The sequence below is a fragment of the Passer domesticus genome, chromosome Z (assembly GCF_036417665.1).
Source record: "Passer domesticus isolate bPasDom1 chromosome Z, bPasDom1.hap1, whole genome shotgun sequence".
Taxonomy (NCBI): Eukaryota; Metazoa; Chordata; class Aves; order Passeriformes; family Passeridae; genus Passer; species Passer domesticus.
In genome coordinates this window covers 67,624-85,542 of record NC_087512.1, presented here as the reverse complement: position 1 = coordinate 85,542, position 17,919 = coordinate 67,624, and the positions used below count along the sequence as shown (strand labels likewise).

At 50.8% G+C, this 17,919-nt stretch overlaps 1 protein-coding gene across 18 annotated transcripts in view; it reads left to right on the top strand.

The window, feature by feature from the left end:
* LOC135291145 (transcription factor 4-like) overlaps positions 1–17,919 on the top strand; it is a 111,393-nt gene that overhangs the window by 28,954 nt on the left and 64,520 nt on the right. For 11 of the 18 annotated variants that reach the window (XM_064405153.1, XM_064405147.1, XM_064405146.1 and 8 more), the window contains 2 exons: positions 2,726–2,787; positions 4,494–4,590. The exons of the other annotated variants lie outside the window; for them this stretch is intronic. In XM_064405153.1, the coding sequence (XP_064261223.1) occupies positions 2,726–2,787; positions 4,494–4,590 (159 nt within the window). The remainder of the gene's footprint in view (positions 1–2,725; positions 2,788–4,493; positions 4,591–17,919) is intronic. 18 annotated transcript variants of the gene reach the window in all.

Sequence of the window (17,919 nt, the reverse complement as noted above, 5' to 3'; positions counted from 1 at the left end):
CTTTTCCTCTGGATCTCAGCTGGAACTGGAGTGGTTGGAAGCAGGAGCTCTATGCTGGTCTGAAAAGCAGGAATTGGAGAATCCAGGTTAAGGAGAACCCATCCAGGTTCCTCAAGTGTTTTCTCCTTTCCCTGTGGATCTCATCTCGAGCTGGAGCACCTGGAACAGGAGAACCCATCCAGGTTCCTTGAGTGTTTTCTCCTCCTTTTCCGCTGGATCTCAGCTCCATCTGGAGCACCTGGAACTGGAGAATCCATCCATGTTCTTGAAGTGTTTTTTCCTCCTTTTCCTCTGGATCTCAGCTGGATCCGGAGCACCTGGAATTGGAGAATCCATCCAGGTGTTTCCTCCTCCTTTTCCTCTGGATCTCAGCTGCATCTGGAGCACCTGGAATTGGAGAATCCATCCAGGTGTTTCCTCCTCCTTTTCCTCTGGATCTCAGCTGCATCTGGAGCACCTGGAATTGGAGAATCCATCCAGGTGTTTCCTCCTCCTTTTCCTCTGGATCTCAGCTGCATCTGGAGCACCTGGAATTGGAGAATCCATCCAGGTGTTTCCTTCTCCTTTTCCTCTGGATCTCATCTCGAGCTGGAGCACCAGGAACTGGAGAATCCATCCGGGTGTTTTCTGCTCCTTTCCCTCTGGATCTCAGCTGCATCTGGAGCACCTGGAATGGAGAATCCATCCAGGTTCCTTAGATGTTTTCTCCTCCTTTTCCTCTGGATCTCAGCTGGAACTGGAGTGGTTGGAAGCAGGAGCTCTATGATGGTCTGAAAAGCAGGAATTGGAGAATCCATCCAAGTTCTTGAGGTGTTTTCTGCTCCTTTTCCTCTGGATCTCAGCTGGATCTGGAGCTCCTAGAATGGAGAATCCCCCCGTGTTCCTTAGGGGCTGTTCCAGGGCAGCGTTGGAGCCGGCGCCGCCTCCTCTGCCCATCCCCAAAGATGGTTTTAATGAGAACTAACGGCCTTTTTCCAATTAGCCGGGAAGAGCCGGATTCAGCTCCTGCCTTCTGTCAACCCGCTCGGATTTGATTAGGGACGAAGAAATGGATTTCTCCGTCAGGGTCACTTCGTTAGGGCTCCTCGGTGACGCTTCGCAGAGGGGCGGCGCTTTTCGGGTGAAATCCCAGGAAAATTGGGATGGATTGCTGGGAATGCCCCTTCTGAAGGATGCCAGGGTGGCACTGCCCCATCCCTGGAGGAACCTTGGGTGATCCCTCCAATCTTCCACCCCAAGGGGGAATTTCCTTCCCGAGTGGACACCGGGGCGGGGTTTGGGAATTCTGCTGAACGTCCCGTGGTTTCCAGCATCGCCTGTTACATAACACAAGTGATTTTTAAAAATAATCTCCCTAATTAACCTGATGGGACGCTTGATTGGATCTGTCAGGTAAGTGATCCACGGCTTCTTTTTTGGAGATTAATTAAATATTTCCCTCCGAGTGTCTCGTGCGTTCGTCTGGTAGGGAGAGAATGGAAATCCTGATTGGGGGAAAGAATGAAAATTTGTGGAATGTTGGAAAAGCCCCGGAACCTTCTCGGGAATTCTGGGAATGAGAATGGGTGAGAACCACACGAGTTCTGTCCTGCCCAGGTGTCCATCAGTCCTCGTGCTGGACACTTGGGAATTGTGCAGGAATTGTGCCGGAATTGTGCAGGAATTGTGCTGGAATTGTGCGGGAATTGAGAAGGAATTGTGCCGGAATTTTGCTGGAATTTTTGCAGGAATTGTGCTGGAATTGTGCAGGAAATTTGCAGGAATTGTGCGGGAATTGTGCAGGAATTGTGCTGGAATTGTGCTGGAATTTTTGCAGGAATTGTGCAGGAATTTTTGCTGGAATTTTTGCTGGAACTGTGCTGGAATTGTTCAGGAATTGTGCTGGAATTGTGCGGGAATTGTGCAGGAATTCTGCAGGAATTTCGTAGGAATTGTGCAGGAATTGTGCAGGAATTGTGGTGGAATTTTTGCAGGAATTTTTGCTGGAATTGTGCTGGAATTTTTGCAGGAATTGTGCAGGAATTGTGCTGGAATTTTTGCAGGAGTTGTGCTGGAATTGTGCAGGAAATTTTGCAGGAATTTTTGCTGGAATTGTTCAGGAATTGTGCAGGAAATTTTGCTGGAATTGTGCAGGAATTGTGCTGGAATTGTGCAGGAATTGTGCAGGAATTGTGCTGGAATTGTGCAGGAAATTTTGCAGGAATTTTTGCTGGAATTTTTGCTGGAATTGTGCAGGAATTCTGCAGGAATTGTGCTGGAATTGTGCTGGAATTGTGCTGGAATTGTGCGGGAATTCTGCAGGAATTGTGCTGGAATTGTGCTGGAATTGTGCTGGAATTGTGCGGGAATTGTGCAGGAATTCTGCAGGAATTCTGCAGGAATTTCGGAGGAATTGTGCAGGAATTTTGCAGGAATTGTGCAGGAATTGTTCAGGAATTTTTGCTGGAATTATGCAGGAATTTTTGCAGGAATTGTGCTGGGATTTCTGCAGGAATTTTTACTGGAATTCTGCAGGAATTCTTCTCCGCGTTCCTCGTGTCCCGCCCCCTTCCCGCCGTGAATTCCAATGCGTTCACTTCACCCGCCAGGGCCAGGAGCCTCTCCCGCCCTCGTCCCCTCACACCTCTCCCTAATTAACGCCGCCGCGAGATTAATTTGCCGCGTTAATTTCCCGCTGAAGGCGGGACCGATTTCCGCGAAGCCTAAAGAACTTCTTTGTCCCCAGGTGTAGAAGACAGACCTAGCTCAGGGTCCTGGGGGAACGCAGGACATCCGAGCCCATCCCGGGTAAGTGCAATTCCATCTTGATCCCCCCGCCACGCTGGAGACGTGCGGAAAAGCTCCTGGAGGAACGCGCGCTCTCCTGAAAATGGCTCCTTTGAGCTTTTCCATTTTCTCCCGTCCAACCCGAAGCAGTCCATGATTTCTGTGCATATTAATGAGCTCATTACTGACGGGGTCGTGGTTCATTCCCAATGTTTCGCTCTCTGCCCCTGGAGTTTTAGGGATTTTTGGGGATGGAAGGTGAGGCCCAGCCCCATCCGTGCCCGCTCCCATGACACCAAGATTGGCACCGGAGCGGCCACCTGGCTGCGATTTGGGCCACTTTGGCACATCCCATCTGCTCCAGGCCAGAATTCCCGGGGGGCAAATGTGGGATCTGGGAGCCAGCTGGGCCCAGTCACTCCGATTGCTCCTGTGGACAGTTATCCACATTTTTCTGACACCTCGGGATGGGGATGCCTTGGTGGGAAGAGCAGCTTTTGCAGCAGCACAGCTGCATCCTCCCAGCCCGACTGGAGCATCCCTTTCCCCGCTCCTAAAACCAAAAAATTTCCTTATTTACATTTATTTCAATTGCTTCTTAATCGTTCCCCAATTAACTCGGGGCTCCGGCTCCCAGCACCCCTTTCCCCACTCCTAAAACCAAAAAATTTCCTTATTTACATTTATTTCAATTATTTCCTAATAATTTCCCAGTTAACTTGGGGCTCCGGCTCCCAGCCCGACTGGAGCACCGCTTTCCCCGCTCCTAAAACGAAAAAATTTCCTTATTTATTTCAATTTATTTCAATTATTTCTTAATAATTTCCCAATTAACTCGGGACTCCGGCTCCCAGCACCCCTTTCCCCGCTCTTAAAACCAAAAAATTTCCTTATTTAAATTTATTTCAATTGCTTCTTAATTGATCCCCAATTCACTTGGGACTCCGGCTCCCAGCCCGACTGGAGCACCCCTTTCTTTGCTCCCAAAACCAAAAAATTTCCTTATTTAAATTTATTTCAATTACTTCTTAATAATTTCCCAATTCACTTGGGATTCCGGCAGCTCCGGGCCCTGGAGCAGCGAGGAAGAGCGGGATCTTCATCCCCTCCTCACCCTCAACGCCTGCAGGAAGGAATCCCAGTCACTTTTCTTCTTTGCGTCCCTGACGTCATCCCCGCTCCCGTCTGTCACTTTGATTTTCCTGCCCCTTTTTTTTCCGCCCTTGACACTTGTATTGCTTCCGAGGGAAAAATGTTTTGAAAAGGAAACGGGGAATTGGCCCACACCGATTATTTCTGCCTCCAAAGCCCTGAATGAAGCGGGGGGGATGGAAAGAAAAGGAGCACGAGCCCGCCGAAGGATTCAGGAATTTGAATCGGGGCCGGGCATTAAGTGGCGGAATTATTCCGCAAACAGCCTGACCTCGCTTTTTCCTGCTGGAATGGAATTCCCACAGCGGGAGACCTGCTTCCTCCACGGGCTTTAAACAGGAGACCCTTCCCCAGAGGGTTTTGAGCCGATTTGGGATTTCGGGAACCTCATCCCAAACCTCCAGGGTTCAGGATTCTCATTGGGAACTAAAAACACAAAAAACTCTCTGGAATGTTTCATTCCAGCCAATCAGCAGGAAAAAAAAAAAACCCCAAGGGAGTGATGTTTCTTAGTGAGCAGGGAGCTCTGGGCTTTTGGCTGTTCTGAGGTGTAAAATTGTGTTTTTTCTTGCCAGAACTATGGAGATGGGACTCACTACGACCACGTGGCGGGCAGAGACCTCGGCTCACACGACAATCTCTCTCCTCCCTTTGTCAATTCCAGAATACAAAGTAAGAACCCGGAATTTCCTCCCTCGTTGGGGTGGGGGAAGTGGGACCAAACAAAATCCGGGGGCCTTCAAGCCCTCGTCCTCGTTTTTTGGGGAAACATGGATTTGTTTCAATTTCCCGGTTTTTTATGGTGTGAAAAAAGTGCTGTGATGGCATTTAGTGTTTGATATCTGTTTCACCTACACTTTATATTTTTTTTATCTATAACTGTATTTCATGGTGGATTCATGATGCAAAACCAGTTTGGCTTTTTCCTTGGAATGGGATTTTTAAAGCAGGAAAAGCTCCTAATAACTAAATCCCAAAAGGAGCAGGGGACACTGGGAACGTGTTTGGAGTGGGAGGGAGGTGTCCAAGGAACACCGTGGGGTCAGCCAGCAGGAGCATCGACGCTCCTGGAGATCTCTTCCAACTGGAACGATCCCGGGATTCTGTGCTAGAGCTTTGTGATGGAGCCATTGCTCGGTTCTTTAATTCAGGCTGATTAATGAGTTTGATTAAATTAAATAAATGATGGCAAAGCACTGGTCGTGCTCAGGCTGGGCAAACTCTTCCCTTTAAAGCCTCGAGCTGTGGCTGCCGCACGTCATTCCGCAGCTCTGGAATGAAAGGTGGGATTGGGAAGGAGCTGGGAGTCGTGGGACACTCCTGGAGCTGGCAGCGTTCCCTCGGGGCACGGGGCAGGGTGGCAGAGTTCCCGAGGAGGAGTTTGGGACGTGCTGATGTTTCTGCTCCGTGGTCTCGGGGGGGTTTTGCAGCTGCGGCTCGCTGTGGATGTGGGATGGGGCAGCAGCGCCCGGGGACGGGATGGGAGGTCATGGTGCCCTGTGGGAATGGCAAGGGAATGGGGTGGGAATGGGAATGGGAATGGGAATGGGGTGGGAATTGCAATGGGGATGGGATGGGAATTGCAGTGGGAATGCAATGGCAGTGGCAATGGCAATGGCAATGGCAATGGCAATGGGAATGACAATGACAATGGCAATGGAATGGCAGTGGCAGTGGCAATGGGAATGCCATGGGAATTACAGTGGCTGTGGCAGTGGCAGTGGAATGGGAATGGCAGTGCAATGGCAGTGACAGTGGCAATGGCAATGGGCATGGAAATGGGAATGGCGGTGGGATGGGAATGGCAATGGCAGTGACAGTGGGAATGGCAATGGGAATTGGAATGACAATGGCAATGGTAGTGACAATGGCAATGACAGTGGCAATGGGAATGGCTATGGTAGTGACAATGGCAATGACAGTGACAATGGCAATGACAGTGGCAATGGGAATGGCTATGGTAGTGACAATGGCAATTGAAATGGCAATGGCAATGGGCATGGAAATGGGAATGGTAGTGACAATGGGAATGGCCATGGCAATGGCGGTGGCAATGGCGGTGGCAATGGGAAGAGCAGGGGCACTGTCAATGGCAATGGCAATGGGAATTACAGTGGCAGTGGCAATGGCAATGGCAGTTGAAATGGCAATGGTAATGGGAAGGGCAGGGGGAGTGGGGAGTGTCAATGGCAGTGACAATGGGAATGACAGGGGCGGTGGCATTGCCAGTGACAATGGGAATGGATTGTTAATGACAGTGGCAATGGGAATTACAGTGGCAGTGACAATGGCAGTGGCAGTGGATTGTTAATGTCAGTGGCAGTGGGAATGGGAATTACAGTGGCAATGGCAGTGGCAGTGGCAGTGGCAATGGCAATGGGAATTGCAGTGACAATGGCAGTGGCAATGGCAGTGACAACGGGAATGACAATGGCAGTGGCAATGGCAGTGGCAATGGCAGAGGGAGTGGCAGTGGCAATGGCAATGACAATGGCAACGGCAGTGGCAGTGCCAATGGCAATGGATTGTTAATGGGAATGGCAGTGGAAATGGCAACGGCAGTGACAGTGGCAATGGCAATGACAGTAGGAATTACAGTGGCAGTGACAATGGCAGTGACAGTGACAGTGACAATGGCAATGAGAATGGCTATGGGAATTGCAGTGGCAATGGCAATGACAGTGGCAATGGATTGTTAATGGCAATGGCAGTGACAACTGCAGTGACAATGGCAATGTGAATTACAGTGACAATGGCGGTGACAATGGCAGTGCCAATGGCAATGGATTGTTAATGGCAATGGCAATGGCAGTGACAATGGCAGTGGCAATGGCAGTGGCAATGGCAGTGACAATGGAATGGATTGTTAATGGCAATGGCAGTGACAATGGCATTGGCAATGGCAGTGACAATGGCAGTGACAATGGAATGGATTGTTAATGGCAATGGCAGTGACAATGGCATTGGCAATGGCAGTGACAGTGACAATGACAATGACAGTGACAATGGCAGTGCCAATGGCAATGGGAATGGGAATTGCAGTGACAATGGCAGTGACAATGGCAGTGGCAGTGACAATGGCAATGGCAGTGGCAGTGACAGTGGCAATGGCAGTGGCGATGTCAATGGCAGTGGCAATGGCAGTGACAACTGCAGTGACAATGGCAATGGGAATTACAGTGACAATGGCAGTGGCAGTGACAATGACAATGCCAGTGACAATGGCAGTGGCGATGTCAATGGCAGTGGCAATGGAATGGCTTCAGGCTGATGGAATTACGACGGCTGCAAAAGAGGTCACGACTGCAGCCAGGGCCATCACCAACGCTGTCCCCAGCCCCAGCACGTGGCGCTTGTCACCGCCACTCCCGTCCCCGTGTCCCCTCTGCGAAGGGTTTTATCCCCCTAGTCCCCTTCCAACAACCCAAACGTGCTTGGTGGCCCCTTGGTGGCCCCTTGTCCTGCCAGGGCCAGCCCCAGGGGACACCCAGGACAGCACTTCCAAGGCAGCAGATCCCATGGATCTGGGACGGCCCGCAGCTTCTGGAACATTCCCTTCCAATTCTTCACCATTCCATGCCTCCCTCGCTTTGCTCACCATGAAGATTTGGGTTTGTCCCTGCAAATGCTCCAGAGACCCCGAATTTCCCCCAGTGTCCTTGGCCGAGCCCGTTTTTAACGGGATTTCCCCGTCTCATCCCAGCAGCTTTGATTCCGTTCCCGTTATTATGAGCAGAACGGGAATTTTTTGCAGATTAGCGAAGTTTACCCAACACAGCGTTAAAAGGCCTTGCTTTCAATCGCCAAGCTGTAAACATTTGGGATGAAATTTTCCATGCTGTGCATCTGACTCAGCCCGCTCCGTATTTTTTTAACCTTCCGCGGCGATGATTTCAACATTTCCTCAAATGGGATTACATTCCAGCCTGGCAGATTTGGGATTTTCTGCCTCGGTGTCTGGCACGGCGGGAACGTTAATTCCTTTTCACACCAACTCCGTTACGGCAGCTGCAAAAGGGACACGAGGAACTGGGAGGCCAAAACTGTCCAGGAATTTCGGGGATGGGGCTTGGAGCCATTTTGTGCTGCCTTCCGAGGGAATGGTTTGGGATGGATTTTAAGGATCGCCCCATTCCTGCCACCTTCCACCATCCCAAGCTGGGCTTTTCCAGGGACTCCCCATCCTTGGAGATGATCCCAAACCCAAAACCCCACCCGGAGCTTTGAAAGCTGCTTGAAACCAGCCACAAATATAAAAAAAAAATTCCCAATCAAGAGTTAATGGATTCGTTAAGCGCTGCCAGTCAGGATTGCGAGCTCTGCGGTCGCGCAGAAAAGAAATGACAAGGACATCTCCATTTCTTTGGGAAGCAGATGTATAAATAGAAACTGTCGACTGTGGCGATTCGTGTGCGGCAGAGGAGCCTTGAAATACGAGGTTGTCCTCCAGACTTTGCAGGGAAGTTTACATTCCTCGCCGTTGGGGTTTAAACAGTTTTGAAGGAGTTGTTTCGTGTGACGACCTGGAGTTGTGACATCTCCGGAGGCGCTGGGGACCTCCTGTCCCTAATCCCAGACTCCTGTCCATGATTCTGGGCTCCTGATCATAATCCCAAACTCCTGTTCACAATCCCAAACACCTGCCCACAATCCCAAACTCCTGCCCACAATCCCAAACTCCTATTCACAATCCCAAACTCCTGCCCACAATCCCAAACTCCCGTTCACAATCCCAAACTCCCGTTCACAATCCCAAACTCCTGCCCACAATCCCAAACTCCCGTTCACAATCCCAAACACCTGCCCACAATCCCAAACTCCTGCCCACAATCCCAAACTCCCGTTCACAATCCCAAACTCCCGTTCACAATCCCAATCTCCCGTTCACAATCCCAAACTCCCGTTCACAATCCCAAACTCCCGCCCACAATCCCAAACTCCCGTTCACAATCCCAAACTCCCGTTCACAATCCCAAACTCCTGCCCACAATCCCAAACTCCTGCCCACAATCCCAAACTCCTATTCACAATCCCAAACTCCTGCCCACAATCCCAAACTCCCGTTCACAATCCCAAACTCCTGACCACAATCCCAAACTCCTGCCCACAATCCCAAACTCCGGTTCACAATCCCAAACTCCTGCCCACAATCCCAAACTCCTGCCCACAATCCCAAACTCCCGTTCACAATCCCAAACTCCCGTTCACAATCCCAAACTCCCGTTCACAATCCCAAACTCCCGTTCACAATCCCAAACTCCTGCCCACAATCCCAAACTCCCGTTCACAATCCCAAACTCCTGCCCACAATCCCAAACTCCTGTTCACAATCCCAAACTCCTGTTCACAATCCCAAACTCCTGCCCACAATCCCAAACTGCTGTTCACAATCCCAAACTCCTGCCCACAATCCCAAACTCCCGCCCACAATCCCAAACTCCTGCCCACAATCCCAAACTCCTGTTCACAATCCCAAACTCCCGTTCACAATCCCAAACTCCCGTTCACAATCCCAAACTCCTGCCCACAATCCCAAACTCCCGTTCACAATCCCAAACTCCCGTTCACAATCCCAAACTCCCGTTCACAATCCCAAACTCCTGACCACAATCCCAAACTCCAGCCCACAATCCCAAACTCCCGTTCACAATCCCAAACTCCCGTTCACAATCCCAAACTCCCGTTCACAACCCCAAACTCCCGTTCACAATCCCAAACTGCTGTTCACAATCCCAAACTCCTGACCACAATCCCAAACTCCAGCCCACAATCCCAAACTCCCGTTCACAATCCCAAACTCCCGTTCTCAATCCCAAACTCCAGCCCACAATCCCAAACTCCTGTTCACAATCCCAAACTCCCGTTCACAATCCCAAACTCCCGTTCACAATCCCAAACTCCTGACCACAATCCCAAACTCCAGCCCACAATCCCAAACTCCCGTTCACAATCCCAAACTCCCGTTCACAATCCCAAACTCCTGTTCACAATCCCAAACTCCTGCCCACAATCCCAAACTCCCGTTCACAATCCCAAACTCCTGACCACAATCCCAAACTCCAGCCCACAATCCCAAACTCCCGTTCACAATCCCAAACTCCCGTTCACAATCCCAAACTCCTGCCCACAATCCCAAACTCCTGCCCACAATCCCAAACTCCTGTTCACAATCCCAAACTCCCGCCCACAATCCCAAACTCCCGCCCACAATCCCAATCTCCCGTTCACAATCCCAAACTCCCGCCCACAATCCCAAACTCCCGTTCACAATCCCAAACTCCCGTTCACAATCCCAAACTCCTGCCCACAATCCCAAACTCCTGCCCACAATCCCAAACTCCCGTTCACAATCCCAAACTCCTGCCCACAATCCCAAACTCCCGTTCACAATCCCAAACTCCTGCCCACAATCCCAAACTCCTGCCCACAATCCCAAACTCGTGTTCACAATCCCAAACTCCTGCCCACAATCCCAAACTCCTGCCCACAATCCCAAACTCCCGTTCACAATCCCAAACTCCCGTTCACAATCCCAAACTCCCGTTCACAATCCCAAACTCCCGTTCACAATCCCAAACTCCTGTTCACAATCCCAAACTCCTGCCCACAATCCCAAACTCCTGTTCACAATCCCAAACTCCTGTTCACAATCCCAAACTCCTGCCCACAATCCCAAACTGCTGTTCACAATCCCAAACTCCTGCCCACAATCCCAAACTCCCGCCCACAATCCCAAACTCCCGTTCAAAATCCCAAACTCCTGTTCACAATCCCAAACTCCTGCCCACAATCCCAAACTCCCGTTCACAATCCCAAACTCCTGCCCACAATCCCAAACTCCTGCCCACAATCCCAAACTCCCGTTCACAATCCCAAACTCCCGTTCACAATCCCAAACTCCCGCCCACAACCCCAAACTCCCGTTCACAATCCCAAACTGCTGTTCACAATCCCAAACTCCTGACCACAATCCCAAACTCCAGCCCACAATCCCAAACTCCCGTTCACAATCCCAAACTCCCGTTCTCAATCCCAAACTCCAGCCCACAATCCCAAACTCCTGTTCACAATCCCAAACTCCTGTTCACAATCCCAAACTCCTGACCACAATCCCAAACTCCAGCCCACAATCCCAAACTCCCGTTCACAATCCCAAACTCCCGTTCACAATCCCAAACTCCTGCCCACAATCCCAAACTCCTGCCCACAATCCCAAACTCCCGTTCACAATCCCAATCTCCCGTTCACAATCCCAAACTCCCGTTCACAATCCCAAACTCCCGCCCACAATCCCAAACTCCCGTTCACAATCCCAAACTCCCGTTCACAATCCCAAACTCCTGCCCACAATCCCAAACTCCTGCCCACAATCCCAAACTCCTATTCACAATCCCAAACTCCTGCCCACAATCCCAAACTCCCGTTCACAATCCCAAACTCCTGCCCACAATCCCAAACTCCTGCCCACAATCCCAAACTCCGGTTCACAATCCCAAACTCCTGCCCACAATCCCAAACTCCTGCCCACAATCCCAAACTCCCGTTCACAATCCCAAACTCCCGTTCACAATCCCAAACTCCCGTTCACAATCCCAAACTCCTGCCCACAATCCCAAACTCCCGTTCACAATCCCAAACTCCTGCCCACAATCCCAAACTCCTGTTCACAATCCCAAACTCCTGTTCACAATCCCAAACTCCTGCCCACAATCCCAAACTGCTGTTCACAATCCCAAACTCCTGCCCACAATCCCAAACTCCCGCCCACAATCCCAAACTCCTGCCCACAATCCCAAACTCCTGTTCACAATCCCAAACTCCCGTTCAAAATCCCAAACTCCCGTTCACAATCCCAAACTCCTGCCCACAATCCCAATCTCCTGCCCACAATCCCAAACTCCCGTTCACAATCCCAAACTCCCGTTCACAATCCCAAACTCCTGCCCACAACCCCAAACTCCCGTTCACAATCCCAAACTGCTGTTCACAATCCCAAACTCCTGACCACAATCCCAAACTCCAGCCCACAATCCCAAACTCCTGTTCACAATCCCAAACTCCTGTTCACAATCCCAAACTCCTGACCACAATCCCAAACTCCAGCCCACAATCCCAAACTCCCGTTCACAATCCCAAACTCCTGACCACAAACCCAAACTCCAGCCCACAATCCCAAACTCCCGTTCACAATCCCAAACTCCCGTTCACTATCCCAAACTCCCGTTCACAATCCCAAACTCCTGCCCACAATCCCAAACTCCTGCCCACAATCCCAAACTCCCGTTCACAATCCCAAACTCCCGTTCACAATCCCAAACTCCTGCCCACAATCCCAAACTCCCGTTCACAATCCCAAACTCCTGCCCACAATCCCAAACTCCTGCCCACAATCCCAAACTGCTGTTCACAATCCTAAACTCCCGTTCACAATCCCAAACTCCCATTCACAATCCCAAACTCCTGTTCACAATCCCAAACTCCTGCCCACAATCCCAAACTGCTGTTCACAATCCCAAACTCCTGCCCACAATCCCAAACTCCCGTTCACAATCCCAAACTCCCGTTCACAATCCCAAACTCCTGTTCACAATCCCAAACTCCCGTTCACAATCCCAAACTCCCGTTCACAATCCCAAACTCCTGTTCACAATCCCAAACTCCCGTTCACAATCCCAAACTCCTGTTCACAATCCCAAACTCCCGTTCACAATCCCAAACTGCTGTTCACAATCCCAAACTCCTGCCCACAATCCCAAACTCCCGTTCACAATCCCAAACTCCCGTTCTCAATCCCAAACTCCCGTTCACAATCCCAAACTCCCGTTCACAATCCCAAACTCCTGTTCACAATCCCAAACTCCTGTTCACAATCCCAAACTCCTGTTCACAATCCCAAACTCCTGCCCACAATCCCAAACTCCTGCCCACAATCCCAAACTCCTGCCCACAATCCCAAACTCCAGCCCACAATCCCAAACTCCCGTTCACAATCCCAAACTCCTGCCCACAATCCCAAACTCCTGCCCACAATCCCAAACTCCTGTTCACAATCCCAAACTCCTGCCCACAATCCCAAACTCCCGTTCACAATCCCAAACTCCTGTTCACAATCCCAAACTCCGGTTCACAATCCCAAACTCCCGCCCACAATCCCAAACTCCTGCCCACAATCCCAAACTCCCGTTCACAATCCCAAACTCCCGTTCACAATCCCAAACTCCCGTTCACAATCCCAAACTCCCGTTCACAATCCCAAACTCCTGCCCACAATCCCAAACTCCCGTTCACAATCCCAAACTCCTGCCCACAATCCCAAACTCCTGTTCACAATCCCAAACTCCTGTTCACAATCCCAAACTCCTGCCCACAATCCCAAACTGCTGTTCACAATCCCAAACTCCTGCCCACAATCCCAAACTCCCGCCCACAATCCCAAACTCCTGCCCACAATCCCAATCTCCTGCCCACAATCCCAAACTCCCGTTCACAATCCCAAACTCCTGCCCACAACCCCAAACTCCCGTTCACAATCCCAAACTGCTGTTCACAATCCCAAACTCCTGACCACAATCCCAAACTCCAGCCCACAATCCCAAACTCCCGCCCACAATCCCAAACTCCCGTTCTCAATCCCAAACTCCAGCCCACAATCCCAAACTCCTGTTCACAATCCCAAACTCCTGTTCACAATCCCAAACTCCTGACCACAATCCCAAACTCCAGCCCACAATCCCAAACTCCCGTTCACAATCCCAAACTCCTGACCACAATCCCAAACTCCTGCCCACAATCCCAAACTCCCGTTCACAATCCCAAACTCCCGTTCACAATCCCAAACTCCCGTTCACAATCCCAAACTCCTGCCCACAATCCCAAACTCCTGCCCACAATCCCAAACTCCTGCCCACAATCCCAAACTCCCGTTCACAATCCCAAACTCCTGCCCACAATCCCAAACTCCTGCCCACAATCCCAAACTGCTGTTCACAATCCTAAACTCCCGTTCACAATCCCAAACTCCTGTTCACAATCCCAAACTCCCGTTCACAATCCCAAACTCCAGCCCACAATCCGAAACTCCCGTTCACAATCCCAAACTCCTGTTCACAATCCCAAACTCCCGTTCTCAATCCCAAACTCCCGTTCACAATCCCAAACTCCCGTTCACAATCCCAAACTCCTGTTCACAATCCCAAACTCCCGTTCACAATCCCAAACTCCCGCCCACAATCCCAAACTCCCGCCCACAATCCCAAACTCCCGTTCACAATCCCAAACTCCCGTTCACAATCCCAAACTCCCGTTCACAATCCCAAACTCCTGCCCACAATCCCAAACTCCCGTTCACAATCCCAAACTCCCGCCCACAATCCCAAACTCCCGCCCACAATCCCAAACTCCCGTTCACAATCCCAAACTCCCGCCCACAATCCCAATCTCCCGTTCACAATCCCAAACTCCTACCCACAATCCCGAACTCCCGTTCACAATCCCAAACTCCTGTTCACAATCCCAAACTCCCGCCCACAATCCCAAACTCCAGCCCACAATCCCAAACTCCCGTTCACAATCCCAAACTCCCGTTCACAATCCCAAACTCCCGTTCACAATCCCAAACTCCTGCCCACAATCCCAAACTCCTTTTCACAATCCCAAACTCCTGCCCACAATCCCAAACTCCCGTTCACAATCCCAAACTCCGGCCCACAATCCCAAACTCCTGCCCACAATCCCAAACTCCCGTTCACAATCCCAAACTGCTGTTCACAATCCCAAACTCCCGTTCACAATCCCAAACTCCTGCCCACAATCCCAAACTCCTGCCCACAATCCCAAACTGCTGTTCACAATCCCAAACTCCCGTTCACAATCCCAAACTCCTGTTCACAATCCCAAACTCCTGCCCACAATCCCAAACTCCCGTTCACAATCCCAAACTCCCGTTCACAATCCCAAACTCCCGTTCACAATCCCAAACTCCTGCCCACAATCCCAAACTCCCGTTCTCAATCCCAAACTCCCGTTCACAATCCCAAACTCCTGTTCACAATCCCAAACTCCTGCCCACAATCCCAAACTCCTGCCCACAATCCCAAACTCCGGTTCACAATCCCAAACTCCTGCCCACAATCCCAAACTCCTGCCCACAATCCCAAACTCCCGTTCACAATCCCAAACTCCCGCCCACAATCCCAAACTCCTGCCCACAATCCCAAACTCCCGTTCACAATCCCAAACTCCCGTTCACAATCCCAAACTCCTGTTCACAATCCCAAACTCCCGTTCACAATCCCAAACTCCTGACCACAATCCCAAACTCCCGTTCACAATCCCAAACTCCTGCCCACAATCCCAAACTCCAGCCCACAATCCCAAACTCCTGCCCACAATCCCAAACTCCTGTTCACAATCCCAAACTCCTGCCCACAATCCCAAACTCGTGTTCACAATCCCAAACTCCCGTTCACAATCCCAAACTCCTGCCCACAATCCCAAACTCCTGTTCACAATCCCAAACTCCCGTTCACAATCCCAAACTCCCGCCCACAATCCCAAACTCCCGCCCACAATCCCAAACTCCCGTTCACAATCCCAAACTCCCGTTCACAATCCCAAACTCCCGTTCACAATCCCAAACTCCTGCCCACAATCCCAAACTCCCGTTCACAATCCCAAACTCCCGCCCACAATCCCAAACTCCCGCCCACAATCCCAAACTCCCGTTCACAATCCCAAACTCCTGCCCACAATCCCAATCTCCCGTTCACAATCCCAAACTCCTACCCACAATCCCGAACTCCCGTTCACAATCCCAAACTCCTGTTCACAATCCCAAACTCCCGCCCACAATCCCAAACTCCAGCCCACAATCCCAAACTCCCGTTCACAATCCCAAACTCCCGTTCACAATCCCAAACTCCCGTTCACAATCCCAAACTCCTGCCCACAACCCCAAACTCCCGTTCACAATCCCAAACTGCTGTTCACAATCCCAAACTCCTGTTCACAATCCCAAACTCCTGTTCACAATCCCAAACTCCCGTTCACAATCCCAAACTCCCGTTCACAATCCCAAACTCCTGTTCACAATCCCAAACTCCTGCCCACAATCCCAAACTCCCGTTCACAATCCCAAACTCCCGTTCACAATCCCAAACTCCTGTTCACAATCCCAAACTCCCGTTCACAATCCCAAACTCCTGACCACAATCCCGAACTCCCGTTCACAATCCCAAACTCCCGTTCACAATCCCAAACTCCTGCCCACAACCCCAAACTCCCGTTCACAATCCCAAACTGCTGTTCACAATCCCAAACTCCTGTTCACAATCCCAAACTCCTGTTCACAATCCCAAACTCCCGTTCACAATCCCAAACTCCCATTCACAATCCCAAACTCCCGCCCACAATCCCAAACTCCCGCCCACAATCCCAAACTGCTGTTCACAATCCCAAACTCCCGTTCACAATCCCAAACTCCCGTTCACAATCCCAAACTCCTGCCCACAATCCCAAACTCCTGCCCACAATCCCAAACTCCCGTTCTCAATCCCAAACTCCTGCCCACAATCCCAAACTCCCGTTCACAATCCCAAACTCCGGCCCACAATCCCAAACTCCCGTTCACAATCCCAAACTCCCTTTCACAATCCCAAACTCCCGCCCACAATCCCAAACTCCCGTTCACAATCCCAAACTCCCGTTCACAATCCCAAACTCCTGTTCACAATCCCAAACTCCCGTTCACAATCCCAAACTCCCGTTCACAATCCCAAACTCCTGCCCACAATCCCAAACTCCCGTTCACAATCCCAAACTCCCGTTCTCAATCCCAAACTCCCGTTCACAATCCCAAACTCCCGTTCACAATCCCAAACTCCCGTTCACAATCCCAAACTCCCGCCCACAATCCCAAACTCCCGTTCACAATCCCAAACTCCCGTTCACAATCCCAAACTCCCGCCCACAATCCCAAACTCCCGTTCACAATCCCAAACTCCCGTTCACAATCCCAAACTCCTGTTCACAATCCCAAACTCCCGTTCACAATCCCAAACTCCCGTTCACAATCCCAAACTCCTGCCCACAATCCCAAACTCCCGTTCACAATCCCAAACTCCTGCCCACAACCCCAAACTCCCGTTCACAATCCCAAACTCCCGTTCACAATCCCAAACTCCCGTTCTCAATCCCAAACTCCCGTTCACAATCCCAAACTCCCGTTCACAATCCCAAACTCCCGTTCTCAATCCCAAACTCCCGTTCACAATCCCAAACTCCTGCCCACAATCCCAAACTGCTGTTCACAATCCCAAACTCCCGTTCACAATCCCAAACTCCTGTTCACAATCCCAAACTCCTGTTCACAATCCCAAACTCCCGTTCTCAATCCCAAACTCCCGTTCACAATCCCAAACTCCTGCCCACAATCCCAAACTCCCGTTCACAATCCCAAACTCCAGCCCACAATCCCAAACTCCTGTTCACAATCCCAAACTCCCGTTCACAATCCCAAACTCCTGACCACAATCCCAAACTCCAGCCCACAATCCCAAACTCCCATTCACAATCCCAAACTCCCGTTCACAATCCCAAACTCCTGCCCTCAATCCCAAACTCCTGCCCACAATCCCAAACTCCCGTTCACAATCCCAAACTCCCATTCACAATCCCAAACTCCTGTTCATAATCCCAAACTCCTGCCCACAATCCCAAACTCCCGTTCACAATCCCAAACTCCCGTTCTCAATCCCAAACTCCCGTTCACAATCCCAAACTCCTGTTCACAATCCCAAACTCCTGCCCACAATCCCAAACTCCCGTTCAAAATCCCAAACTCCTGCCCACAATCCCAAACTCCTGCCCACAATCCCAAACTCCCGTTCACAATCCCAAACTCCCGTTCACAATCCCAAACTCCTGCCCACAATCCCAAACTCCTGCCCACAATCCCAAACTCCCGTTCACAATGCCAAACTCCCGTTCACAATCCCAAACTCC